The sequence below is a fragment of the Amia ocellicauda genome, chromosome 3 (assembly GCF_036373705.1).
Source record: "Amia ocellicauda isolate fAmiCal2 chromosome 3, fAmiCal2.hap1, whole genome shotgun sequence".
In the NCBI taxonomy this organism is placed as follows: Eukaryota; Metazoa; Chordata; class Actinopteri; order Amiiformes; family Amiidae; genus Amia; species Amia ocellicauda.
In genome coordinates, this window is record NC_089852.1 from 38,455,622 (window position 1) to 38,483,544 (window position 27,923).

The following is a 27,923-nucleotide window of genomic DNA, read 5'->3' on the forward strand; positions in this document are numbered from 1 at the left end:
CTGTACACACATTTAATACATTATATAAAACATTTATTTGTAACATTTAAATAAAAACACTAAATATACATTATTGCAACATTAAATACTGTACATTCACACTCACCTTTATAATATTTATATATATAAATGGTATAATCTAAATCAAAAATAATTCTGGGGGTATTTGGTTTATACATAATAATTTACACACATTGTCTTTCACACACTCGCACAGGTGCATGGACATAAAAGAAATGGTTTGAAACAAAACAACTATTTCTTCTCTGTAAACTGAGCTGCAAATATCTTAGCAATTCTTTTAGTTTCTTCTGTCTTTGCGAAGGATGTTGGTACAGTGGGCTTCGGTCGCGTTGCTCTTCTGAAAGGAATTCCTTGCTGCACACAGGTTCCTGTCTGGAATTAAGACATTTTGTCATCAGAAAGACTTCAAGGTTTTGGAATCATTGGCTTAAATCTGATTTGGAGAACAGGTTCCTCAGATGGTAAAATGTCATTATAGTGGCAGAAGTTTTCAAATAATAATACATGCAAGTACACTACCAGTCAAAAGTTTTAGAACAACCCAATTTTTCCAGTTTGCATTGAAATTTAAGAAGTTCAAGTCGAGTGAATAATCTGAAATGGTATAAAGGTAAGCAATAAACTGCCAAAGGTGGGGAAAAAAAAAAGTTTAGGTTACCAAAAACTGAAACACATTGTACATTTCAGAGTTATATACTGTGTTACTACACCCTCTTAAGCATTATTTGGCAGTGTTATGCGCAGCTCCTGTGCATAGAAGTTCAAAAAAAGAGAAGTTCTCACAGAGAAGTTCAGATCCAATTATGTAAAATCATTGTGTATTAGTACACTGTAAACAGAGTTTTCCATCTTGACATTTTGAGCTCTCTACGGGTGTGTGTTGCTTCTGCCAAAACATGGATGGTCTTGTTTTGATCAGCAGACTGTCTGGTTCCAGAATGTCATAATTGTCAATATTTTCTGAGACTTTGTATCCCTACTCAGACCAAATATGCCTCTCACTCCCCCATTTCAGAATTTTTCACATCAGAGAATGCTTCACATCATTAGAAACTGAAAGTCTCAGTTTTCATGGGATACCAAACACTTGACAAACAACACAACAGTGAAGAGTACACATGGGATTAAAGAGAAGCACACGGATTTGGTGCCCTTTTAAGGGTGACAGAGGTGTTTGTCAGCTTAAGGGGTTGCATTTTGTTAAACAAAACAATTCAATTATTTATTTTTTTATCTCCAATTGTTTATTTGTTCTATGCTTTAAGTTCAGAATACACTGAGACATTAAACAGCGTACATTTCAATAAAAACTGGAAACATTTAGGTATTCTAAAACTTTTGACCGGTAGTGTATGTATTAGCAGCACTTTATCCTGGGGTCTAATTCTGAAGGCACTTTTCTGACCACTGCTGGGATAGCCTTTGTGCCACAAAAGGCTGTGAACACCAACCTTCAAATATCTGACCTTTCTCTTGGATATAATTATAAAACTGCACATGTAGGTAATCCAAGTCCGGTTGCCCTGGATACCCACTATGTATCATTGCTCCTGCACCCTAAAAAAAACTTTTAATTTTAAAATTTGTAATAAGCATTGAACATTAAAAACATATATCCCAATATACCCATGATGTACAACATGCAGTTGTACCTAGTGAGAGCAGTATATACAATCACTGTAAAAATGACATTACCAGGGATTTGGATAATAGCCAACGGATAAATATCAATATTCACTATGTTCATAATGAGCGTTATCATTATGAACATAGTGAATATTGATATTTATCCAAATGAATAAATGTTACTTGCAAAAATGAATATCATTGAAACATATTCTGTATTTAAAAGAATTCAGAGAAGATGCACTCCATCATTCTTTTTTCCTCCATTCTAGAACTGACACAGCACTAGTGGACCATTTTTAAACTGGGTCAACAAACACTTGCTTTGAATTTCACCAATACATCTGATTTTAAGCAGTTCAGAGTACTGCATTGTGTAATATTGGAGAGGCTCTGACAAATACAATGCCTGATTTGGACTCATTTAAATAACATAGTCACGTAAAGCATTTTTATCTTCATTTTCCTTAAAGACTTGTAGGAATTATGAATAATGTAATCTGTTCAGAGTCATCAGCTTTACATTAAATGTTGGTTAAAAAACAAGCAAAAAAACACTTAGGAAGATGCCAGTTAATGGTTTTGTATACAGCCATTGGGCCTATTATTAGACACAAGGGCAGAATAAGTTACATTTCCTCCTGCTAGTTGCTTATCCACAACACAGTACTTGATGAAATGTTTGTTTTAGATAGTAGCAAAAACTCCTTTGCCAATTAAATTACATGCAAATGAGGGGAAATGCAAATGATCGCTGTAGTGACAATATTTATCTATGTAAAAGCATTTAAATGAAGAGGAGATCAAAATTTAATAAAATAGGAACCCTGTTTGTTACATGAAATGGTGCATATTAACAATGTGAAAACACTTTCTAATAAAAACAAAACAAAAAAGAGCTTGGACTGTGAGATTAGCTGCATTTATTGTTAATGTATGCCTATTCATGCATATTCATAACCTTTATCATTTTCTTTTCCCCTGTGTGGATATACATTATTTTAGTAGCTTTAATTTGAAAATGATTGGAAACTTTAATTAAAATCAAACAAAATGACAAGACCAGGCCCTAGTCTGATAGGTTGCATATAATTGAACAAACTGCATATCTCCTAATGAAAGATTACAGTGGGGTTAAGAGGAAGTCTTGTACTTAATGGCATGCCCTTTCCCTCCTTCAGAAAATATTGCAAATATTTAAAAAATGGGGGAAAAAAAAATAAAAAAAATAAAACCTTTATTCAAAAAAACTAATAAGCAAGGTGGGGGAGAATGTTTTTGCTACAGTCAGCAGGAACAGGGTGTTAAGGGACCAGTTGGAACCAGTTAGACACACATGGCTCGTGACCTTTGTACACAGAGTTCTTGGTAAACAACTGAGCTACACTGTAGAAATTGAATACAGGTATGACGGGCTGACGGAGACGTACAGTGAAGGATAAAAGTATTTGATCCCCTGCTGATTTTGTACGTTTGCCCACTGACAAAGAAATAATCAGTCTATAATTTTAATGGTAGGTGTATTTTAACAGTGAGAGACCAGAAATCCAGAAAAACGCATTTCAAAAAAGTTATACATTGATTTGTATGTTAATGAGTGAAATAAATATTTGATCCCCTATCAATCAACAAAATTTCTGGCTCCCAGGTGTCTTTTATACAGGTAACGAGCTGAGATTAGGAGCACTCTCTTAAAGGGAGTGCTCCTAATCTCAGCTCATTACCTGTATAAAAGACACCTGTCCACAGAAGCAATCAATCAATCAGATTCCAAACTCTCCACCATGGCCAAGACCAAAGAGCTGTCCAAGGATGTCAGGGACAAGATTGTAGACCTACACAAGGCTGGAATGGGCTACAAGACCATCGCCAAGCAGCTTGGTGAGAAGGTGACAACAGTTGGTGCAATTATTCGCAAATGGAAGAAACACAAAATAACTGTCAGTCTCGGTCTGGGGCTCCACGCAAGATCAAACAATGTGGAGTTTCAATGATCATGAGAACGGTGAGGAATCAGCCCAGAACTACACGGGAGGATCTTGTTAATGATCTCAAGGCAGCTGGGACCATAGTCACCAAGAAAACAATTGGTAACACACTACGCCATGAAGGACTGAAATCCTGCAGTGCCCGCAAGGTCCCCCTGCTCAAGAAAGCACATGTACAGGCCCGTCTGAAGTTTGCCAATGAACATCTGAATGATTCAGAGGAGAACTGGGTGAAAGTGTTGTGGTCAGATGAGACCAAAAATCGAGCTCTTTGGCATCAAATTAATTCGCCGTGTTTGGAGGAGGAGGAATGACCCCAAGAACACCATCCTCACTGTCAAACATGGAGGTGGAAACATTATGCTTTGGGGGTGTTTTTCTGCTAAGGGGACAGGACAACTGCACCGCATCAAAGGGACGATGGACAGGGCCATGTACCGTCAAATCTTGGGTGAGAACCTCCTTCCCTCAGCCAGGGCATTGAAAATGGGTCGTGGATGGTATTCCAGCATGACAATGACCCAAAACACACAGCCAAGGCAACAAAGGAGTGGCTCAAGAAGAAGCACATTAAGGTCCTGGAGTGGCCTAGCCAGTCTCCAGACCTTAATCCCATAGAAAATCTGTGGAGGGAGCTGAAGGTTCGAGTTGCCAAACGTCAGCCTCGAAACCTTAATGACTTGGAGAGGATCTGCAAAGAGGAGTAGGACAAAATCCCTCCTGAGATGTGTGCAAACCTGGTGGCCAACTACAAGAAATGTCTGACCTCTGTGATTGCCAACAAGGGTTTTGCCACCAAGTACTAAGTCGAAGGGGTCAAATACTTATTTCCCTCATTAACATGCAAATCAATTTATAACTTTTTTGAAATGTGTTTTTCTGGATTTTTTTGTTGTTATTCTGTCTCTCACTGTTAAAATACACCTACCATTAAAATTATAGACTGATCATTTCTTTGTCAGTGGGCAAAAGTACAAAATCAGCAGGGGATCAAATACTTTTTCCCTTCACTGTATCCTCCCATACCCTCATGTGGTGCGACTTATTTTTTTTACAAACGTGCTAACATGCATTCACATGCCAAAACAATACAATGTTCATTCATTCCATCAACAATTTCAAGTTAACTGACACTAGCAGCAACGCCATTTCTCTTCAATAATTAAACGAGTTTCAAACCCAAAGAGCCTTAAAGTCTAGATAGAAAAACAGTATACCCTATACTCTGCAATTCAACACACATTACTGCAGTATTGGCTAGTGTTTTTTCTTATCATAACAGAGCTTTCCCCATACTGAATACAAACCACAGCTTGAAGGAAGAAATATGTATTTGCTGAAGCAGGATTAAGAATGTAGGTTTTGTTAAATTTGCCAGAAGACAACAACTTTCCTTCATTAACACCGAGGGCATATTCATTGTATTTAATCACAAATGACACAGTCTAGACAAACCACTTACAACAACATAAAATAATCATCCCATTCATGACAAATGGGGTCAGATGCTCTTCGCGCCATTACAAAGTGTACGGACCCTACAGTCTCCTCTTTCCCCGAATTGTTTTTAAAGGTAATTCAGTTTTTCCATTCAGAGACCCATGGTGGGTCAACTTAAACAGAGCAACTCTCTAGACTACTGCAGTGCTCTGGGCAAGCTCTGTCTCAGCTTGTGACTGTCAAACATATTCCTGACCCTGCTGCTGGAGGCCAGAGAGAGAGAGTTCTCCGTCAGGAGATGCCAGGCAAATTCCTCAGCAGTGGAAAGATCAGTCATGTCCTTTAACCCTATTATTTATGCTTACGCCTGCCTGAGTGCCCTTTTACACACCAAATTGTTTCAAGCTTCTATATCCTCTCCTGGGCACCCTACCGAAACGGGGGTGACTTCTACTTACGGCCAAAAGAAGTTTATTTGACACTTAACCTCGTGATTACAGCTGCTAGGAGAGCTTGCCAAGGCAGCAGTAAGACCTTGATGTTACAAGTTCATGACACAACCAACACTATGTGCAACAACTTAGCCAAGTCATGTACTTGGCTTTGGTCCTTGACTAAATAGCTGAATAATACATGGTGACCTACTTAAATAGAGACTTCTGGTGTTAAACTAATAGCAAAAATGCCAGGATTGATTTTGATACCATGCCAGCTGATTTTGCACAGTCTAGTCGGACAATATTACATTGCATAGAATGAGCTCTTACTACTGATGGTCTTCAAACAACCCATCACAACATTCGCCTGGTGAACAATGACATCAAACCATTCCTATGGTTACTGACCTCCTAGCAAGCCAGTCGAACACGTTTGACAACCATGTTCTCAGCTGCTCACTCTGGCTCACTGCACAACAGTGATCCAGCAGTGTTTGTTACAGCACTAGTTTAGACCCATTCTACTGTAGGTACATTTGAATTTGATGGTGTAGAAATGTACACAATCCATTGGCTAACCCAGTGCAGGCTCAAGCTGATTGCAATTTCCTCTTTTGTGTTGATTTTTCCTGCTTATCAGGAGCCATAAACAAACAACTCTTATCATGAATTGCTATGAGACATCAGAATCATTACACCCGATAACCCCCGGAAGCTCCACAATGTGAAATGGCGGAGATCCCTGCCTCTCTCTGGTGTGAAACTGCATGCTCTCCTGCTCTACAGCCTACTGTGAGACCTGCTAAGCACCACCGCTGACCTGAATTCTCACTCTAATGAATATGATGACGCAGCAGAATGCCTTTATGTAATATGAACCTTCAGTTTCCCAAATGTGAAGCAATGTCCTGTTTTTTGTATATATATTTTTTTTAACCTTGGCTTTCCCCAGAGCCCCACTTACCACCAGAATCCAAGCTAATCAATGAGAAAGAATATTCTGATAGACACTAATCGAACAAAGACATTTCTGTTCTTCTTTTGCAACTCTTGTGGACACTGAACTCAAATGGCAGATAACTATCATTTTAAGGAAAGCAAACAATGTATACTAATGAGAAAATAGCAGAAGGGTAGCTCTTGCAAAACCTTTAATCCAACAATAGAACCATGAAGAGCTTTAGAAAACATGTCCACAACATGTTCAGCTATCTTAGTACCAGATCTTTCAAATTCAATACAAAAAGTTTACAATAATTTCTACATGGCATCATCTTGATGATAAAATACACAGGCAGTGGCTCAAAGTACTGGATCTGGAGTCAGTTGTCATTATTCACAGAAAATGTAGCCAAGGTTATTAGATTGCAAGAGCTTTCTAACAAAAGGCTTTAAAGCTGCAATGAAAGCTTGATAACCAGACCAATTATAGTTTAATTAGCTACAGCAGAACCATCATCTCTGAGGATTCATTCAGTGCCCAGGCCTGAACATAAAACATCTCCCAACAACTAAAATAGCGCAGCTGGTGTCAATGGGAAAACAGCAGGTGGTGTGTTTTGACAAGTAATCTCTACCCCACACCTGTAGAATAGTAGAGAATATATCACGCTTTGCTACTCAGTAGTTTATTTCACATATCAGGACAGTCTGTTGGTGTTGGTTAATTATTCTTGGCAATGAAGACTAAAGAATTAGGCTCATCGCTGGATACACACCTGGTGCGAGGAAGCTGACGAGAAGACCGGGGCAATCCGGAGGGCTCTCATAGACATCTCCAGGTGTTGAGTCGGTAGAAAGAAATTGGGCATCACCATGGAGTCTGCTCTGAAGGGTGCTGGTTAAGGAAAAATAATCATGCAAGCCCTATGTGCTCTAGACCCATCTTACATGATCCTACTGAATCAATTGAAAGAGGGCCATTACAAAGCAGTGCGTTATGAATGCACATATTGAAAGTGCCTCGCAGAATCCATGGAGGTTCAACCTTTTGGTTTGCAGAATGGACTATAAACTCAGCTACACAGTTAGGATATATCATGCATCTCTTGAACAATAACAGCCATAAATGTTTTCCCTATTACTCATCCTTGCAGAATAGAATTCATGTTATGCTATATAACTGTGTTGTTGCTAAGTACATTACAATGTTTAGGTTTACAAATAATCCCTAGTTAATGCTACTGAAAACAAATTCTACTTTAATTTTGCAGAGGATTTTGATTGTGCACTAGTCCATTACACTCATGAATTGCATAGCAGAATGACATTTCATTGCGATGACACAGAAGGTGTGGGGAGCTTAGTGATTTTAGAAAAACACTCAACCCTGCAACGTGTGAAATCTCAATAGAGCAAAAACAGAGTACATTAAAGGATACAATTTTGTCAGGGGCGACTCATCATCTTTTGACGGAGAAGCTCCCCGCTCTGACTGCCCGCTGTCTGGTCTGTCCTGCAGATGTTCAGCTGCATTCGATAGGCTCTGTATCTCATCATCTGAATCTTTATTTCTGTGGCAAGGCTCAGAGTGGATGTCCTTCCCCGTGTCATCAAGATCCTCCGCATCCAGTGAGAAATTGAGTCTGAGGGGGGCTGTGGACGCCTGACCTCCTCTTCTCTCCTGATCCTGGGCTTCTCCTTCCGTTTCACTCAAGGCCTCAGGCTGCCCGGCGAGTCTGTCTGCAGCACCCTCTTCATTCTCATCCGACTCGGTCCACTCTGTAGGCCACACTCGGCCACCCCACCGTGGCGACTCGGCTGTTCTCGCGCTGCCCGGCATGCTGGAGTGACCGTCGTGTAAGATATCTGGTAAAGGGCTGCCCCTTGCCATGATGTTTTCCTCTCTGGACGAGTCCGACTGTCGGTTGAGATGTTCCTGCGCTGCCGGCTCCTCAAGCTCCTCCACAGAGGCCATGTCTGGCTCTGACAGTAGGCTGGACCAGGGACTGGTTTTGTCAGTCAGCGCAGTGACGTCATTGAGGGGTCGCTGCTGGACCACTGTCTCCTCATAGTCGCCTTCACTGTGTGAATCACTTCCGAAGCCGTCACGCTCGTCACAATCGCGATCAGAGAGCCGCTCATTTCCCTCGCTGGTGTTCTCCACACTGACCTGCTGATGGGTGCTGGGTACAGCGGAGGAAGCGGGGAGAGAGCCTCCATCCTGGTTGGTGTTGTCTGCTTCCTGGTGCAAGAGAAGCTGCACCTCAGGGAACTCTGCTGTGGATGAGGCACTGTCCTGGGCTGTGGCTCCTGCGTTGCAGCTGCTCGGAGGCAGGAAGTGAGGTGGCTCAGAGGAGACATGCAGAGTTGTCCCATGTAGATCTATTGCAAAATAATCATACCACACTTGTCAGAATGTCTTTAATTCAAACGGTCAAAAGACAAATCGCTGGTTATATGTGATCAAAATTAAGAGAAATGGCACCGATAGATACTTGATATTATAAACATGATTTATGCCAAAACAAACTATTGAATCTGTACATAAAAATGGCGTAAGACATCTGCTTACCATTCATCAAGTTGTTCACTTCCCCTACCAACTTGCTGGACTTTTCTAACAGCTGTGAGGAGTCTGTGCTGTGACAGTCGGCATGGTGCTGCGGCTCTTGGCCCACAGCGCTCTCCAGTCCGGATTTACTCCTGTGCTCACGAAGGCTAGGAAAAGTTGGGGTGGACAGCTTCTGGCTGAAATACCTCTGAATATCATCCAGCTCACTTAGGTTTTTTCTACAAAATATAAAAATAAAGTTTGTAAATAGGCAGTCAGCTAAAAGGTCCTCAGCTTAATTCCAACCACTGAAAGATCACATAGCTGTCAAAATGAATGTCTCTCCACTGAAGTGAAAAACAGGTACGAAGGCTGAAACAATTGGTACCTGAGAGCGGTGAAGAGGGATGAGCCAGAGGCCTGCGTGTCCCAGGAGAGCCTCTCTCCCTGCTGCAGACTCTGATGGACTCGGCGCACATTGTCCCTGTGCTCCTCGTGGCGACCACATGCACTGGACCTGCGCAGGCAATTCAGGCATTATTAACACTGTAAAGTTTCATACTTAACACAGTCATTTAGAATGAAATCGTATTTAACCGATTTCATTTTAAACCATTAAAAGAATAAATCTACAAATGTGCGCATCACAAACCAGATGAAACCGCCTATGAAACACACAAGGCAGCGCATGCATGAGCAGGACAATTCACTGGACATTACCTCTCAGAAAGGATGTCGGCCTGATCGGGGGAGGTGTTAATAAGCTGCTCTGGATACCGGGCAATGTGAGTGGGGAAGGCGCTATACAGCGCTGTGGTCCGATACGAGAGGGGGGCTGTGTGAGGAGGTACCTGCAGTGATCAGACACACGAAAAGATTTACACAGCTGTTCATCTGAATTCATTCCTACAGTCCATTACTTATTTTGTTTTCTGAAAATATCTCACTCGCAGATTAATATTACTGTTATACTATTACTATGACAAAATTGCTATACTTTCATTTATTTCAGGTTTATTTCATTGTAAAAATTACAGGAATAAAATTGTACTGTGTGTGGCAATGTCTCATTTTTCACTCACTTGACTACAGTGCAAAATAAAGACCAAATAGCAGATTTTAATTTTACTTTTGCACACTACAGGAACCTGGAGTCAAAGTCTGAGTCTCTTTGATGGGCCTGTGGATAAAGAAAAACTAACAATGAGAAAAAAAAACATAAGAACAAGTTGTTCTACATGCCTGCACTGGCGTCTCTTAATTTGACTTTCATAATCTCTGCCTTCAAGGAGAGGGCTTTTGCTCTCGAACAGGCGCCTGGTGCCAATCCCATTTCAAATGCAGTGTGAAAGCGCCTGGTACTTACTGCAGACGCCTCTGTGCTGCCTTTAATGTTTGCCAGCCTCTGTCCTCCGAGCTGCTTGACTGTCTCCAGAGGAGAGATGGCCACTTTGAGCTGTCCCTGGCACTGCCCGTTAAAGTCAGTGATGTTGTACCATCCACACACAGACTGAAACCCCGACAGCAGGGGAGACAGGTCAACAGACGCAAAACCAATCACGCGTTCTACATCTAAAAGAAAAGGCAGCAGATAAATAAATACATACATTAACAATACAAATTCAATTAACACCACTATGTCCTCAAAATACATATATTTTTCCAAAATAATTAAATCTTCATTTATTTATTTATTTTTAAGAGGAGTTCACTGGAGAACATATTGTGAAGAGAATATTGTTCCTTTACCTCCTTTGTGCCAGACTTTGAAAACCAGAGTCTGCTGTGGATCTACCAGTATTTCCTTTGAAAGCCTTAAGAAAAAAACACAATTAGTTGAACAAAGCAGTTCATGTTTTTGTAGATTACAGTATGCAGATGTCTCTTGAACCATAGACCGCAACCTTATTGTAAACAAAAACTAATCCAATCATTCCAACCCACAACCTGAGCTTTCTATTGGAATTAGAACGAAACCTGGGGCAATGCCAACATGCAGAACGTCAAGAGAAATAAAATTGGTAACCCTTTTGAAAAAGGAAGAATGGGGAACTTGGAAGTAGAGAATGCTCGGAAATCAATTACGACTATCCACATTTGTCTTACAAACAAACATCAAAACTAAACATGCAGATTGTCTATTAAATTAATACAAGAGTTCATGTTAACCTTTTATAGCGGAGAACAATATCACTTCCCTTTTCAAGGTTTGCCATGAATGGATTCGGGACCCGAGTAAATGCCTAATACTTAATATTTATATAAAGAATAATGGTTCAGACATAAAGAAAACTTATATGCCCCCACTAATTGCACAACACTGTACACATATATGACAAAGTGTTGTTTTGGGTTCCAGTACTGTAATGGCTCCCAGCCAGCCTGTCTCCTTGCGTGAGAAAACAGAACGGAAAACAACAAGCCTTTATTATATCCTGCTAATTATGATCTGTTAAATTAAATGAACTACAGACTAAGATTATACAGAAAAAAAGTTACCGATCCATGTTAGTTACCACCTTGGCAGCCTTCCACCACAACTCATAGCAACAGTCACATCCACTGGGGTTATAAAACACATACAATTCAAACTGTGCGTCACAACATAAATGATCAAAGAAGATGTCACCCTGCAACCCCACAAATGCCATTTTGCATTATAAATCCATGTTCAATGAAGGAGTAACCGTTTACTAGTTCAGAAAATGACTTAGCAGAGCGGAGATATAATTAATCTGTCGCTGCCCAGAATATTAAACACAAGCAATAATGTTTCAGAAAACAAAACCACATAGGAAACAATGATACAATTGTACATAAATATAATAGCTAGACTGTTCTGGATATAAAAAATGTGTTGGTTTGGGCCTGTGAGGCTCTGGGGCTGTAGAGGAGGATGGAAGTATGGTAGGCCTGAGATGGGCCTGGGACTGAATTTCTCACCGAGTCTGCTGATGGTGTTCCCAGACCGGGCAGTTGTTTTCCTGTATGACTTGAGTGGTGACAGGATTCACCAAGTCAGCAGTGGCGTAAGAAACACAGCAACTGGGGTCCATGGCACTCGGATCCACCATGGGACTGCCTGGGAACATTGCAAAAAAGGGAAGAAATTTCACATGACTGTTGAAATGTTTGTGCTGAATTTATCAGGTTGATCAAGTTCAATTTGTTGTTTTTTGCCCACGCATCGGTCTCTCGACCATCTGTTGCAACTGAGTGTACAGTAACATATTTTGCAATGCATAGCCTGTCACTTTCAGCAGCTGCAGTGTGAAACCTCAATGGAAATGTGTCTGAAGTCTGAATACCTCTGATTGCAGTGCTATTTACAGAGTACTTCGCTGAGATGAGCTGTGTAAAGATACCAAGGCATTCCAAAACAGCAGACATCACAATAGAACTAGTAACGTAGAGATGGGATTATCATTATGGCAACAACAGCCATAGAACTAGTGTGAGCCAGACCCATTCTAATATCAAGAAACAAAAGTGTATTCATAGAGTTTTCAGTCAAGCAAGTGTGTAAATATGGTGCTTTACTACTTTATTTAGCACTGGGTTCAAAGAGGGAAAAAAAGGATATGGAGAGATTTTAATGCACGCTGTGAAAATAAAGGTATATTTAATTGCAGTTAGAATTTAACTACCAATTTAATAATAAGGTGGCCGAAAAATGAACATCGCATAATTTTACAGTGTGTGAAAACAAATGATACAGTTAGGTAAATTAGATAAACATGCCCTTTCTTGCAATTCGTACCTGGAGACAGAAACTGATCTGGTTTCACAGCTGTAGCGTAACGTCTGAGGGAGAGCACGCATGCTCTCTGCAAGCTGATCTTCATAATTTGGCTTTCTGTCTTGATCTGTTTATCAAAGCCTGTTTATGCAAATGTGTTTTAAACGTTCTCTCATCAGAGAAGACATTCAGGGAAATGTTTTTCTCCCCTACATATGAATAAATAAGCCCCTGAGACTGACATTAAAGTGACAGAAGAAAGCCTTTATAACTCCTGTGTAGGCCTGAGCACACATCAAAGAAAGTGAATCGGAACTAGATGTTCTCACCAGTGAAATCAGAAGCATAGTCTATGCGCAGCTGAGGCTGTGGTTTCTCTGATAATACCCTCTGCTCTCAGTGAAGCCCTAACTTATCATTATTTTCGTCAGCACACAATATGTAAATACAAGCAGACTTGTAACACGCAACGACATCCCTAAAAATAAACAATTTCTCCGCTGTTTGGATTTGTCAGTCCTCTGGCAGTAAACAAATTGTACTGTACTTCACTGATCAAGAAATAAAATCTTCCTTTTGCTCTGTACATATATTCACATTAGCAAAATATGTGATCTTTAATTGTTTTTACACCCAGTACAATTTATTTTAAAAGGCTCAATGATAACGTCAGTAGATTAAATGCATATTGTTGTTTTACCTTTTAGGCTAAGATGCATGGCTCTTTCCACAGTGATTGACACAGCAAATGTATCGGCCACATCAACATCAGGAACCTGCAGGCCTGGAAGATCTGAAGGCGCTGAGCTTATTTTCTGGCACCAGCTTTCAAGGGGAGACGCAGGGTGCTCTTGCAGGCTGTCCTCAGACCTGTAGTGGCCATTGCCACCATCCTCAGCCTCGCCGTCTCCATAGGGGGTGTGCGGCAGGAAGGCAGCAGAGCCGTACGGAGTCAGGGCCACGTGCAGCCGGAGAACAGCCCCAGACAGGTCGGGCGCGGTGCGATTGAATAGCGGGTAAACGCCTGCCACCAACAGACAAGACACTATCAGCACAACTGCCTACCAGAAAATGGCTATGAAATCTACAAAGTATAACAAAGTATGGGAGCTCTTCCTCCGGGGTGCGGTCTTATTATGATAACTAAATTAAAACCACATTAAATAAGTATATAAATAGAATACATTTTTATAATAGCATATATATTATTCTATTACACCTACCACTTATGGCAAGCTTGTGACCAGTCCCTCTTGCCAGCGCCGAGAGGTCCACATAAGCCGAGCCCACCAGCCGGTCTGAGTCGTGAGGCCTGAGCCTCCTCTCTTTTCCGAACGCCACCCACACCTGGACCTCCAGCCTCTCCTCCCGCAGGTACCAGTGCAGGGGGGGGCTGCTCCTCAGCTCCACAGCCCTGCTACCTGGAAATGTCACCGTGGCGACACCCTCTTCCTCGTCCTCCTCCTCGGGGGAGGGGTGGCGTAGCGAGGAACAGAAGGCCTTGCCGTCGTACAGTTTGTAGCGAAAGTAACAGTAGGTGGAGCGGTCCAGCTCTCTCTTGCCAGCCAGCAGGAGGCAGTGCAGGGGGAGCCAGACTCTGGGGACGGACACAGTGACAGTCACAGGCCCTTCTCTCTCCAGCCACAGCTCACTGTCCAACGCGTCCCCTTCACTGTCCACCTCCACGTCCCAGCCCAGGGCCCGGGCGGCTCTAATGACCCTCTCCCTGTCCGAGTGGTGAGCAAAGCAGACCGAGACCTCCAGCCCCCCAACTGTGTCCTGCAACCCATCGGAGGCCACACGATCCCTGGGCAAATTCACAGCAAACCACCCTGAGATACCTGTCACAGAATAAGAACACCTCCATTGTAGGGTTTGGTGCAGGTATATATATACACATTTTTTTTGTGGTTTGTTTTGCAATGGGGGACATAACATTTCTTAAAATAGGAAAATACACGTTGAGAATTTCTTGTTGATTAACAATTCCACATACCTTAAAGGGAACCAGGAGCAATATTAATGTGTGAGTTTATTGACAGTTCCATTATTGAAGTGATTTTCTAGAGAATATGTGAAATAAAGAGAAGCGCTCCTACCTGTTCTCTTATGAATGAGCTCTCCCAAGTGCACTTGTACTTTTCCCAAAACAGTGTCCTTTGATTTTCTGTTAGCCCTGCCTGGAATTGAAAAACAACAACTATATTGCATAGATAAGGATATTGATCATTAAGTAATAAAATACATTACAATTTAAAAAATCTGAAAATTATTAAGTTTCCGCATCTTGTGAAATAATAATTTTCTGAAATAATTTTGTGTATAATAGTTTATCAGAGGACACATGCAATAGATATTGTGTTTGTCGCTAACTGCCCACTATGTCATAAGCATTGCGTCTCACCCTTGTTACTGTCTCGATGGCACAGAGTAAAGGTCACCTCTGCTGATTCGAGCAGCTCTGCCACACTGCACGTCTCCCCACTGGCTCTCTGGATCACTAGGTTACAGGGGAACTCTGTGTGGTGGTCAAATTCAGGACAGAAAGAGCGAGCCACCACCCGCGTCATCTTCCTCTCGCGCTCTGGGAAAAACGAGAGCTGTATGGTGACGTACGTGTTCACCCCGATGTCCGCGTAGTACTGGAACTCACCGTCTGTCTTTGCTACAGCCCTATCAAAATCATAGGCAAATATGCAGATAAACAGAAATACTTAGATGTAAATCAATGTAAAAAATACACCCTAATACACAGACAAAGTCAAGGGAATTTACTATGTTTTTGTTGTATGTTTCGCTCATTATGAACATTTTATATTAATTATTTTTTGGTACCTCACTGCATTCAAGTCCCTGAGTGAGTATACAGAATGTACGGCACAACTCTATGGGAAAAGCGTATCTGCCATGTCCTAAACAATATTCTTCAGTGGCCATAAATAGTCTTGAGTATTAAAGATCAGTCAAATTGCTCTCTTTCAGGTCAATTGGTCAGTGTATAACTGATAGCAGCATCTTCTGATGAGAGCAGTCACAGAAGAACTCAACGGTGCAAGCTGCTGACTGCCAGGGGGTATTATAGCTAATCACAGAAAACAATAAATGCAATGCACATCATTTGTAAGCCAAAGAGACATTACTAAGTTTCGTTCAAGGTCACAGCCTCCTTTTTTAAGGTAAATATCAGTCTCAACGGGAGTGTCTATCCTTATAAGCAGTTACCTGGCAGCAGCCTGAAGCCCTGCGGCTCTGTGGACCCGGACTGCCAAAGACACAACTCTCGATGCCACTGCCCCTCCTTTCACACGGTCTGTTCTCATTGGCCAGTGCTTGTACTGTATGCACACATCAAGCAAACCTGTAAGAAACACACAATTGTAATTTTTACACACCCAATAATTAATCTGTTTCCAAGCAGCTATTACAGTAGATGCTTCTTCGGTTCTAGTGAGGACCACTCCTGCGAGATCTTGTGAGAACTAGGAGATGCCTTATTACCTTTACTTGAAACTCAAGAGCTCAATACACTGAGCACTGCATTCATTCATACTGCTATGCTGTGGAATCAGTAAGGCTTTGGCTGCACATAGAAAAGCCTTCCTGCTACATCCAGTGGGCTACCTGAAGGCTGTGGTTGGTGGCCAGGGGCACCATCTGTTCTGGGGACGAGAGGGAGGCTGAAGACCTGGGCGCCAGTCTGCTCTTGTCTTTGCATGGTCACCATGGCACACAGCTTGGACAAGGGCAGGACTCCTTTGGCCACAACCTGGTCTCTCACATTAGGGTAGTAATACCTGTAGTGCAAAATGAAGCAGCATTAGAAAATATGAAATCTCTCTCTGTATACTAGAGAAATAAAAACAAAGTAGCTGGCATAAGAAGTAACTGAAGTAAGAGAGAGTCCCCTTTTCTACAAAGCTTGGAGTCATTTTACTAACACTCTTCTGCCCTCTTGCGGCTCAGCCCAGAACTGCATCATGTTTACCTGCACCACACTTCAAACTGGATTCCTCCGATCCCAGCAGGCCCCTGGCGTGAGCAGGCACTTAGCAGCAGCCTCTGCACTGGGACGCCAGCATGCACCAGCAGGGAGTGGCTCTGACTGTGGCTGAATACAGGGTCGGGGACACACAGGGTGGTGGCAGTACGGAACGGCTTCAGACTGACTCCTGCAGGAAGAACAACGAGAGATGTCAACAACACTACCCTGACACATACTTCTCTGACATATTGCACAAGAATAAAGGCAAACAAAAGAGAACAATTGTCAAGAAAAGGAACGATATGAAAGGTCTTATTTATACGTTTACCACTCTCAACAGCCTCAGAGTCCAATGCTCTTGTGGTCTCTGTTGCCTGAGTGGGGAAACAGTACTGTATGTAGCAGTCCGCCTCTCCCCACACAGTCGACTGCAAGGGTGTTAGGCCCTGCACCCGCTCCACTGTAATCTCAAACACGTGCTCTGTAATCGAGTCTTTATGCGCTGGACTTCCGTGGACCTGAAAAAGAGAAGGTAAAATGGTCAACATCTCAAAAATGCACCAACTTCCAATCGACTTGCAGACAACTGAATCAAACTCCATTTCTTTAGTGGTGGAAGGTAGCCAATATATGCAGTAAGAAATATACTTTTTGTTCTTCAAATAACTATCAATAATAAAAATGCACAGAGAAAAATGACTGACATATCTATATTTAACATTTAATTTAGAGCATAAATAACCTTGGATTGAGAATGTGGAATGTGATCCAGAGAGTGAATCGGTCTTTGGAGATCAGAAGCCGAGGACAGTTCTTCATCTCTCAGTCGCTGCAGCGCTACTATTTGCTCTGCTAAGCCCATGGCGAGAAGGACCCGCAGACTCCCTCTGCTGATGCCTGTAAACACGTCCACAACAGGCATATAGCTGTCCACCCCCACCACGGGGTACTGTGCCTGCAGCAAGAGCTGAGAAATCTTGGCATCCCTAGAGAGAAGAAACAAAAAACACTTAAAAATCAAAACTTTTCATCATCCCCACTGAAGAAACCTGGATCTTTAGTTCTTAAACTAGTGGAAATCACAAGACACTAACTTCCTCTGGTTATTCTGGGTAAGTTTAAATTTGTAGTTAAGAAAAAAAAAAAAAAAAAGTCCAGACTGGGAACTACATTTCCAATACAATGCAGAAGTAGATTAAATGCTCACTTAAAGGACATATAGAACTGGTGCAGGGGCAGCTTGACTAGGCCCAGGAGGTGATCCTGCCCCGGGCTTGTCACTTTCTGCCAGACCTCAATCACCACCATGTTGTTCCTCATCCTCTCCAGCAGCCTGGAGGTCAACGTCACAGGAGCCACCTGCAATAAGCACAACTTGGCATCTTGTTTTGCACAGAATTTATAAACAATAACAAATATTTCTGTACCACAACACTATTTCCTTCATTGGTATTTCAGAAGCAGAATTTCCTGACACTTCAATTGGCCCATGCCTTGTTTCTTGATGGAAATACTTAAGTGAAGGTGTTTTCATTTAATTTCCCCAGACTTACCTGTGTGAAGTTGAAGGTTGGCATATTCTGGCCCCAGATGACAGGTGAACGGGTGGTTTCATCAGAACCAAACAGTTTGCAGTTCAAGTACAGGTTGCATGGCTGCATGGGTCCCGGGTTAAAATCCTTTCCGTCTGGTACCATAAGCAAAGCGTGCAACAGAATCCCATCCTCCTCTTCAAGCTGGGCATTGCCCTGGGCCTTTAAAGTGCAGACGGGGGGTGCATGTGATGGAGATGGCTGCTGTACTCCCTTCATGCCTGGCACTTCTTCCATGCTGTTTCTAAGTCTCTCCACCTCTGTGTTGCCCCTGCCATGTACGGAGGTGTTGCCTGTGGACTCACTGCTCTGTTGGCGACCGGCATTATTGCCATGCTGGGAGATGATCTTTTTTCCGGGACTGGTAACAGCGTAAGAGGAGGCTTTAGAGACTCCTGCTGACCTGGCGTTGGCTGAAGAGAAATCTTTGTTGTCTGCTGCCAGTTCAAATGACACCTGTGCAGAGAGACAAAACAATAATGTGGGAGGCAGCAGTAGCCTGAGGAACACCCAGAAACAAGAGGAAAGAGAACACAGATGTTCACATCAACAGATAAAAGTGCCACTTTTCTGCAGGGAAAGAGAAATCTCTGTGATACTCACTTTCAAACGGCCCAGATCCTGTCTATCTCTCTCTCCTTCAAGGTCCAGCACTTGTAACTCAGTGGACAAGGTCAGCTGTGCAGACTGAAGGAGTTCCCGCAGAGGGAAATTAGCTTTGCCAATTGGAACAGGCTTTATGCAAAAAACAAAAAATATATAATTGGTTAAGGCGCAAAGATTATATGAAATTCTATATTTTTTTTCAGTATTTCCTATTTCAAACTCAATCTGATGTTACGTACTTTCTTTTGCGAAATCTTCCTTGCATAGATATTAAACACAAGATCCATGTTCCACCAACGTTCAATCATCGCCCCACTGAACTGAACTGGGAACACAAACCGCTGCTGAAAGTTCACAACTGTAACAGGAAGAAAGGGGGGGAAAAATCTGAATTACATCTAAAAAATAATAGTACTAATAATAAAAAAAGAAACTCAACAATTTAGTCTCCTACCTCCTCCGGTCATTTTGTTGGAAGCGACTCGAGTAACTTCAGTTGCCATGGAGACTTGAGCAGGGTCTCCTCCGGAGGACGCCACAGGGAAGAGGTACTCAACAAAATATGTGCTGCGGGAGAGATCAGACTTAGAATATACTGTTCTTTACTCAAGCATTCAGTCTCGTACCTACAAACCACTGCTGGGAAATTATGTCACTTCAAACTTATAGGGCTGCATGTCTTTTTAGCTAGTGCTAAAAATGCTACTTAACAGTCAAATGACTGCCCCATTGCATAAATGGTGAAATATTCATTTAAACTGATTGAGTTGGTTAAGAAACATAAGAAGGTTTACAAGCGAGAGGAGGCCATTCGACCCTTCGTGCTCGTTTGGTGTCCATTAATAACTAAGTGATCCAAGGATCCTATCCAGTCTATTTTTAAATGCTCCTCTGGTTTGATGTGGTCGATGCCTTTCATGACTTTGAAGACTTGAATCAAGTCCCCACGTAGTCTCCTCTGTTCCAGGGTGAAAAGGTTCAGTTCCCTTAGTCTCTCAGTAGGACATTCCCTTCAGACCTGGAATAAGTCTGGTTGCTCTCCTCTGAACTGCCTCTAGAGCAGCGATATCTTTCTTGAAGTGTGGAGCCCAGAACTTGCACACAGTATCCAGATGAGCTCTAACTAGTGCATTGTACAGTCTGAACATCACTGCCCTTGTTGTCAATTCTACACTTCTGACAATATACCCTAACATTGTTAGCCTTTTTTTATTGCTTCCCCACATTGTTTGGATGGAGAAAGTGAGGAGTCCACATATTTGACAAATTTGCTAACTATCCCAGATCATTAATATAGATTAGAAAAAGCAAAGGCCCTAGTACTGATCCCTGTGGAACTCCACTAACAACCTCACTCCAGTTAGAAGCAACTCCTCTAATCGACACCCTCTGTTTCCTAGACATCAACCAGTTCATAATCCATCTACTTACATTACCCTGAATGCCTACAGCTTCCAATCTGAAGATCAGTCTTTGGTGTGTAACCTTATCAAAAGCTTTTTGAAAATCTAAGTATATCATATCATATGCTTTCACATGATCTTCAGCTGCAGTTGCATGTTCAAAGAACTCTAATATATTAGTAAGACATGATCTGCCTCATCTAAACCCATGTTGACTATCTCCAAGAATATGGTTTTCACTAAGATGCTCCTCTATTTTCTGTCTAATCATTTTTTCCAACATTTTACAAGTGATGCAGGTGAGACTGATTGGTCTGTAATTTCCTGGCTCAGTTTTGTCCTCTTTCTTGTGGATTGGTATGACATTTGCTGTCTTCCAGTCAGTTGGCACATCCCCTGTTCTAAGTGTCATTTGAAATATTTGAGTTAGCGGCCTATAAATAATTTCCCTCATTTCTTTAAGTACTTTTGGAAATGTACTATCTGGCCCAGGTGATTTGTTTGTTTTTAGTTCTGCTAGTCCCTTTAGTACCTCCTCCTCATTTATCCTGATCTCTCTTAGGGTTTGACTGGACTGATTGTTAACCTGTGGCATGTTATCTGTCTTTTCTTTTGTAAAAACCTCTGTGAAATACTCATTTAGATCATTTGACACATCTTGTTCGTTTTCCAAGATACTTCAATTTTTGCCCTTTATCTGTTTCACTTCCTCCTTTATTGACCTCTTGCTTGTCATGAATTGTATTATAACTTGTATTTCTGCATGTCATTTCATTACATGATCACACGTAATTTGGGAAGCTATTTTCAATACATCATAATACAGACAAAATATTTTAGATGCCCATCAGAGAATTTACCATTTCCTGGTGGTTAAGGGTCGAGGAGGTTTTCCTTTGCCCGGGGTTTTGTGGGGAGTGGTGTCAGCAGGGATGCTCAGAGAGTGGATGATCACCCTGGCCAGGTGAACCCTGCCCAAGACAGTGACCTGGTCCACACTCAGCATAGCAGATCTGGGCTGCTCTGCTTCCAAATCCCTCTTTCCTTCCAGACCCACACTGTTCACAAAATGAAGATTTTTTTTTTTACTTAAAACAACCATTAAGTTATTCAGAAACTGGATGCTGGAAGTGACAAAAACAGAGAAAGTGTTTTCTAAAGGCTAAAGCATTGGAAAGCAGCAGTCCTGGGTAACATCAGAGGGCTATGTGGGAGATGGTGCTTATCCAAAACAAATCAAGAACTGTAACTCCAAGCGTGTTTTTCATTTTAAAACCCAGTCTCAGTTTTAAAGGTACAATACAATTATTATTATTTTTTTTGCTAGAGGTAACAAAAGACATCCAATTAAAAACGTTACACTATTATGTCCACTCCTTCCTTGAGGAATCAACTGGACTGTTATTACAGATGCAGACTGAAAAGTCCTTGGAATGTAAAGCATGAAACAACTAACCGTTCGCTCATGTGGCCCTTTCTCCAGAGTGCGACCCTGCCAGGCTCAGTAAGCGGCTCCTCTGCATCCTGTCCTGTAGCGCCTCTCGTCTTGCGCTTCCGTTTTCCACCCAGGCCATCATCTTCCTCGCTAGCTAAATCACTCAAGCTGACATCAGATTTCTGCATGATCGGAAACAACTATTCAAGTACAACTACAACAAAGAAACCGAGGACACACTGAAAGGGATGAAATGGAAGATGTGTTGAGGCACAGATACTTACAGGAGCCTTATTGTAGAAGAGGTTTTCTAGAAGACTTTGGTCATAATGTGGATCGTTCAGTTCACTTTCCCCCAAGAAGCTGCTGGCCCCCGACAAAGACTCTGGGGATGAACCGGCTCCATCCCAGTATTGCAGTGGGGATCCATTTATACTAAAACAACAAGGCGGTTAATAGACTGCAGATTTTCAAAGGACAACAAGGACGTCAAATCTCTTTATTTTAAATTCAGATGATCAATCTCAGATAGGAAGCTGTAATCAATCACCTGCCCAGAAGCAGCTCAATGGCTCTGTTCTCTGTGTCTGCAGTGCTGTCCTGCTCAGGGAAGTCTGGTGGAAGCAGTGGGTTGTTCTGCAAAGGCAGGAGACCAGGCTCTGGGTGAAGCAGATTCTGCAGCAGCTTCCCTGATGAATGCACAGGGGGCCTGCAATAATAACAAAACAATATACCCGGAAGATTACGAAAAGTGCGGGGAAGGGGAAAAGTACTTGATATGATTAGTACGGTTAAATAAAGCTAGAAAATGTTCATGTGTACATTAATACTGAAGTGCTGATGTTGTCTTTAGAGACTGGATGAGGAATGTCCTTCAGTGCTGGCTCCGAATCCAAGTCCGACTTCAGAGCAGAAACCACCATGGCATTCCTGAGCTTGCTCCCACGATCTAGTAGAACTGAACAAAACAAAAACATTTTACATTAAACCAATTAATATATAACAATGCCAAAACACTGTAATTCATGTATAATATAGACTTATTTGTGATTTGTGGTACCATAAGCCCAACTGTCCCTCTGGGCAAACTGTAGGTGTTATAAATGTATACATTTACTGTGGGGTGGGCAGGGTATCCATAGTTTGCCCAAAGGCAAAATAAGGACCAGTATCTCCTCTTTAAAGTGGCCATTTTAACCTCTCATTTACATTTCCCTTACAGCTGAAATGGCTAAGGAATCCAAGAGATCTTATGTTCCACACCAAAAAATAATGCTGTTGGTTAATTTTGTTCAAGAGCTCAAAGTTGTGATTCACTCACTTGAGAGGATGTCCTTGGAGGCTTGGCCGTGTGCGTCAGACCTGCGGGGCGAGGCTGGCTGACCCTGGAGTTCTGTGCAGGGCCCCTGGCCTTCCATGTAATTATGAGAAGAACGTCTCAAGTTCCCCTGAGCATCTTCAGGTCTCGTACTAGATATACTAGTCTGTTTCTGTGTCTTACTTTTTTCTTGGAAATACAGATGATCTTTCCCCCTGAAAAACACATAAATGTTTTGATTATATTACCAAAGGAGAACCAAATGAGATCAATTAACAATTTCTGTTCTACATGTTTAGAAACAAGCAAGGAAAAAAATAATACTTATAAAAGCGTAAAACTATCGTCAGCAGGTATAACGTACCTTGGTGTATTCGCACCACTGCTTGCTATGGACTCTCTGCCACTGTTGCTGTTGACAGACAGACGCCTGGGCAGAGAAGGAACGACCAACAGGTTCTCATGAGAAGCAGATTTGGATCTGGAGTTGAGGGCCGACATCGCAGTGTCTATACTCACATCTGTGGTGGGGACTGAGCTGCTGCTGTCATAGGTTTCTGACAGGGGCTCCAAGGCCAAGGAGACCTAGAAGTTCACATTCATGCTCTTGTTAGAGTTGGGTTCAACACCTCTATTATGAAGATAACATTACCCATACAGTGAAGATTTTGAGATGGTTTGTAGAGTGTTACAGAGTGGTGAGAATACATTTCTGTTTAAAATTGGCAAACAACTGCATTTTGACAGGAATAAAAAAATGTCAGCTAGCTCTATAAGCCACAGATGTCTATAAGGATATCTAAAATCCTCCTGTAAATACTTTTCCACTTCTCTAACACACCAAAAATATGATTTACTGAAAACATGTTTAATTTATATTTTATATTCAACCTCACCTGTAATTCTCCCAGCTTTTCAGAGGTAGGAGACACCACTGTGAAGAAGCCACTGATAGCATAGGATGGAGAGAGTCGAGCTATACCATTAATCTGGACCCGGCCAAGGGGGAGATGATCTGGTTTGGTCAGAACTTCTAGCACCAATGTCCCCATATCTGTAATCAAAAGAAAAAACTATATATACACTCACCTAAAGGATTATTAGGAACACCATACTAATACTGTGTTTGACCCCCTTTCGCCTTCAGAACTGCCTTAATTCTACGTGGCATTGATTCAACAAGATGCTGAAAGCATTCTTTAGAAATGTTGGCCCATATTGATAGGATAGCATCTTGCAGTTGATGGAGATTTGTGGGATGCACATCCAGGGCACGAAGCTCCCGTTCAACCACATCCCAAAGATGCTCTATTGAGAGGGTTGAGATCTGGTGACTGTGGGGGCCAGTTTAGTACAGTGAACTCATTGTCATGTTCAAGAAACCAATTTGAAATGATTCGACCTTTGTGACATGGTGCATTATCCTGCTGGAAGTAGCCATCAGAGGATGGGTACATGGTGGTTATAAAGGGATGGACATGGTCAGAAACAATGCTCAGGTAGGCCATGGCATTTAAACGATGCCCAATTGGCACTAAGGGGCCTAAAGTGTGCCAAGAAAACATCCCCCACACCATTACACCACCACCACCAGCCTGCACAGTGGTAACAAGGCATGATGGATCCATGTTCTCATTCTGTTTATGCCAAATTCTGACTCTACCATCTGAATGTCTCAACAGAAATCGAGACTCATCAGACCAGGCAACATTTTTCCAGTCTTCAACTGTCCAATTTTGGTGAGCTTGTGCAAATTGTAGCCTCTTTTTCCTATTTGTAGTGGAGATGAGTGGTACCCGGTGGGGTCTTCTGCTGTTGTAGCCCATCCGCCTCAAGGTTGTACGTGTTGTGGCTTCACAAATGCTTTGCTGCATACCTCGGTTGTAACGAGTGGTTATTTCAGTCAAAGTTGCTCTTCTATCAGCTTGAATCAGTCGGCCCATTCTCCTCTGACCTCTAGCATCAACAAGGCATTTTCGCCCACAGGACTGCCGCATACTGGATGTTTTTCCCTTTTCACACCATTCTTTATAAACCCTAGAAATGGTTGTGCGTGAAAATCCCAGCAGATTGTGAAATACTCAGAGCGGCCCGTCTGGCACCAACAACCATGCCACGCTCAAAATTGCTTAAATCACCTTTCTTTCCCATTCAGACATTCAGTTTGGAGTTCAGGAGATTGTCTTGACCAGGACCACACCCCTAAATGCATTGAAGAAACTGCCAGGTGATTGGTTGGTTAGATAATTGCATTAATGAGAAATTGAACAGGTGTTCCTAATAATCCTTTAGGTGAGTGTATATATATATACAGTGGGGGAAAAAAGTATTTGATCCCCTGCTGATTTTGTACGTTTGCCCACTGACAAAGAAATGATCAGTCTATAATTTTAATGGTAGGTGTATTTTAACAGTGAGAGACAGAATAACAACAAAAAAATCCAGAAAAATGCATTTCAAGAAAATAAATTGATTTGCATGTTAATGAGGGAAATAAGTATTTGACCCCTTCGACTTAGTACTTCGTGGCAAAACCCTTGTTGGCAATCACAGAGGTCAGATGTTTCTTGTAGTTGGCCACCAGCTTTGCACACATCTCAGGAGGGATTTTGTCCCACTCCTCTTTGCAGATCCTCTCCAAGTCATTAAGGTTTCGAGGCTGACGTTTGGCAACTCGAACCTTCAGCTCCCTCCACAGATTTTCTATGGAATTAAGGTCTGGAGACTGGCTAGGCCACTCCAGGACCTTAATGTGCTTCTTCTTGAGCCACTCCTTTGTTGCCTTGGCTGTGTGTTTTGGGTCATTGTCATGCTGGAATACCCATCCACGACCCATTTTCAATGCCCTGGCTGAGGGAAGGAGGTTCTCACCCAAGATTTGACGGTACATGGCCCCGTCCATCATCCCTTTGATGCGGTGCAGTTGTCCTGTCCCCTTAGCAGAAAAACACCCCCAAAGCATATTGTTTCCACCTCCATGTTTGACGGTGGACAGGTATCTTTTATACAGGTAACGAGCTGAGATTAGGAGCACTCCCTTTAAGAGAGTGCTCCTAATCTCAGCTCGTTACCTGTATAAAAGACACCTGGGAGCCACAAATCTTGTTGATTGATATGGGATCAAATACTTATTTCCCTCATTAACATGCAAATCAATTTATAACTTTTTTGAAATGCGTTTTTCTGGATTTTTTTTGCTGTTATTCTGTCTCTCACTGTTAAAATACACCTACCATTAAAATTATAGACTGATCATTTCTTTATCAGTGGGCAAATGTACAAAATCAGCAGGGGATCAAATACTTTTTTCCCTCACTGTATATATATATATATATATATATTGCTGAAACAAACTTCACATTTGAATTAGTTTAATGGTCTATGTTGTCTTGATATAGTACAGTTAGGTCCATAAATATTTGGACACTGACAGAAATGTCATCATTTTGGCTCTGTACGCCACCAGAATGGAATTACACCCATTGTTATATGTGGTCCCCCCAATTTTTGAGGCTCAAAAGTAATTGGACAAACTAACAATAATTAATTAACTTGTGAGTTTCAATACAAAATGCCCCAAGAACAAGCAGGAACTACAGACAGCTGCAGTGCAGGCCTAGCAGAGCATCACCAGGGAAGAAACCCAGCATCTGGATTGCAACCAAGTATTGAAACTCACAATTTAATTCATTATGATGTTAGTTTGTCCACATACTTTTGAGCCCCTAAAACTGGGGGGACAAAATGATGACAATTGTGTCACTGTCCATATATTTATGGATCAAACTGTATGTTTTATCAGCATTACCTGTCAGATAGGAGGTGAACTGCTTTGGTCCACAGCGGATGGGAAAGCGTGCTGTGGTCTTGACACTCCTCTGCTCGATTTGAGAGCTGTCCCGGGGGCGGAAATGGGTCCCATCGGACGACTCGCCCCACCATCTCACTCTGACCCGTGGTGCGGCAGGGGGCTTTGGGATGGTCCATAGGATCCTACTGACCGTCACTCTGAGAAAACAACGCAGCTGCCCCTCCAACAGAGGAGGGAGACTTGTGGATGGGGATACATCACTGGGGGCTGTCAAATATAAGTTGGGCAATCAGTATTTCCATATAATCTTAGTTTTAACGTAGACTAACAACATATTGCATGTAATTATAAGAGTTACCGTGTAGCTAACATGTCCAATAATTCATCAGTAGCTTATCATCTTCAGAACCCTTTCAAACTTTTTCATTTTTTGTTACATAACAGCATTATAAACGATTGTGCATGTTATTATAAATTGTACTGACCTCAAAAGAGTTTTAAAATGTTAACGTGCCTAAAATATTCATGCAAAACATAAAGACAGAAAGTTTACACTGGCTCATTTCTGTTCGTGCAGGAACAAAACAATCAAATGCCAGGTGAGTTTTGGTTTCTGCATCACAGGCAAACTGTATTCGCGATATATTTCGGACATTGTCAGTGATTAGTTAACTCTCATTAACTTAGTTTTGTAAATGTTTCACGTGTCACTGAATGAAAGCATCACAACAGCCGAGTCGGTCTGCAATCTTAATAATAAGTTAAATGAACTACCTTTCTTTCTTTTGCTTCCCACTTTGCTGGATTTTAGTTTCTTATTCTTCATTGCGTGCATGTGTCCCTTCCCTTAAGTTATACACCGTAAGGTTCGCTGGTGATATCATTTCATGGTTAGCAAGGTGTCAGTTTCTCTTCCCAAACAGAAAACAGGGTCCTTATCTGTTTCTGAGCAACAACAAAACCGTTCCCACTTCTTTCTTCTGTCCCGCCGCCTACCGCTTCACTGCCGCTAAGGGCCCGTTGCATTGT

General features: G+C 42.0%; 1 protein-coding gene across 2 annotated transcripts; it reads right to left on the reverse strand.

The window, feature by feature from the left end:
- Positions 1-17: 17 nt before the first annotated feature.
- Positions 18-27,889, reverse strand: c2cd3 (C2 domain containing 3 centriole elongation regulator). Of its 2 annotated transcripts, XM_066699361.1 has the most exons (33): positions 27,669-27,889; positions 26,892-27,161; positions 23,980-24,137; positions 23,448-23,668; positions 23,087-23,298; positions 22,588-22,723; positions 22,316-22,474; positions 22,050-22,200; positions 21,787-21,947; positions 21,191-21,388; positions 19,382-19,494; positions 19,167-19,285; positions 18,925-19,056; positions 18,283-18,777; positions 17,937-18,088; positions 17,472-17,715; positions 17,058-17,247; positions 16,733-16,916; positions 16,369-16,541; positions 15,970-16,105; positions 15,152-15,420; positions 14,847-14,927; positions 13,971-14,588; positions 13,448-13,771; positions 11,952-12,090; positions 10,758-10,822; positions 10,375-10,580; positions 9,729-9,859; positions 9,397-9,525; positions 9,030-9,247; positions 7,897-8,839; positions 7,234-7,342; positions 18-396 (listed from the first exon to the last, which is right to left on the reverse strand). In XM_066699361.1, exons 1-33 carry the CDS (start codon positions 27,727-27,729, stop codon positions 256-258), a joined length of 7,038 nt encoding a protein of 2,345 aa, XP_066555458.1. In that variant the 5' UTR covers positions 27,730-27,889; the 3' UTR covers positions 18-255. The 2 variants fall into 2 exon arrangements, with proteins under 2 accessions (XP_066555458.1, XP_066555457.1); XM_066699360.1 differs by having other exon boundaries at positions 16,733-17,247.
- Positions 27,890-27,923: the final 34 nt, after the last annotated feature.

Coding starts and splice junctions, on each gene's coding strand:
- c2cd3 (XM_066699360.1), bottom strand. CDS start 27,729: ATGCACGCAATGAAGAATAAGAAACTAAAATCCAGCAAAGTGGGAAGC. Junction 21,948..22,049: donor TCTTCTACAATAAGGCTCCT/GTAAGTATCTGT, acceptor CCGATCATGCAG/AAATCTGATGTCAGCTTGAG. Junction 18,089..18,282: donor CAACCTTCAACTTCACACAG/GTAAGTCTGGGG, acceptor TGCTTATTGCAG/GTGGCTCCTGTGACGTTGAC.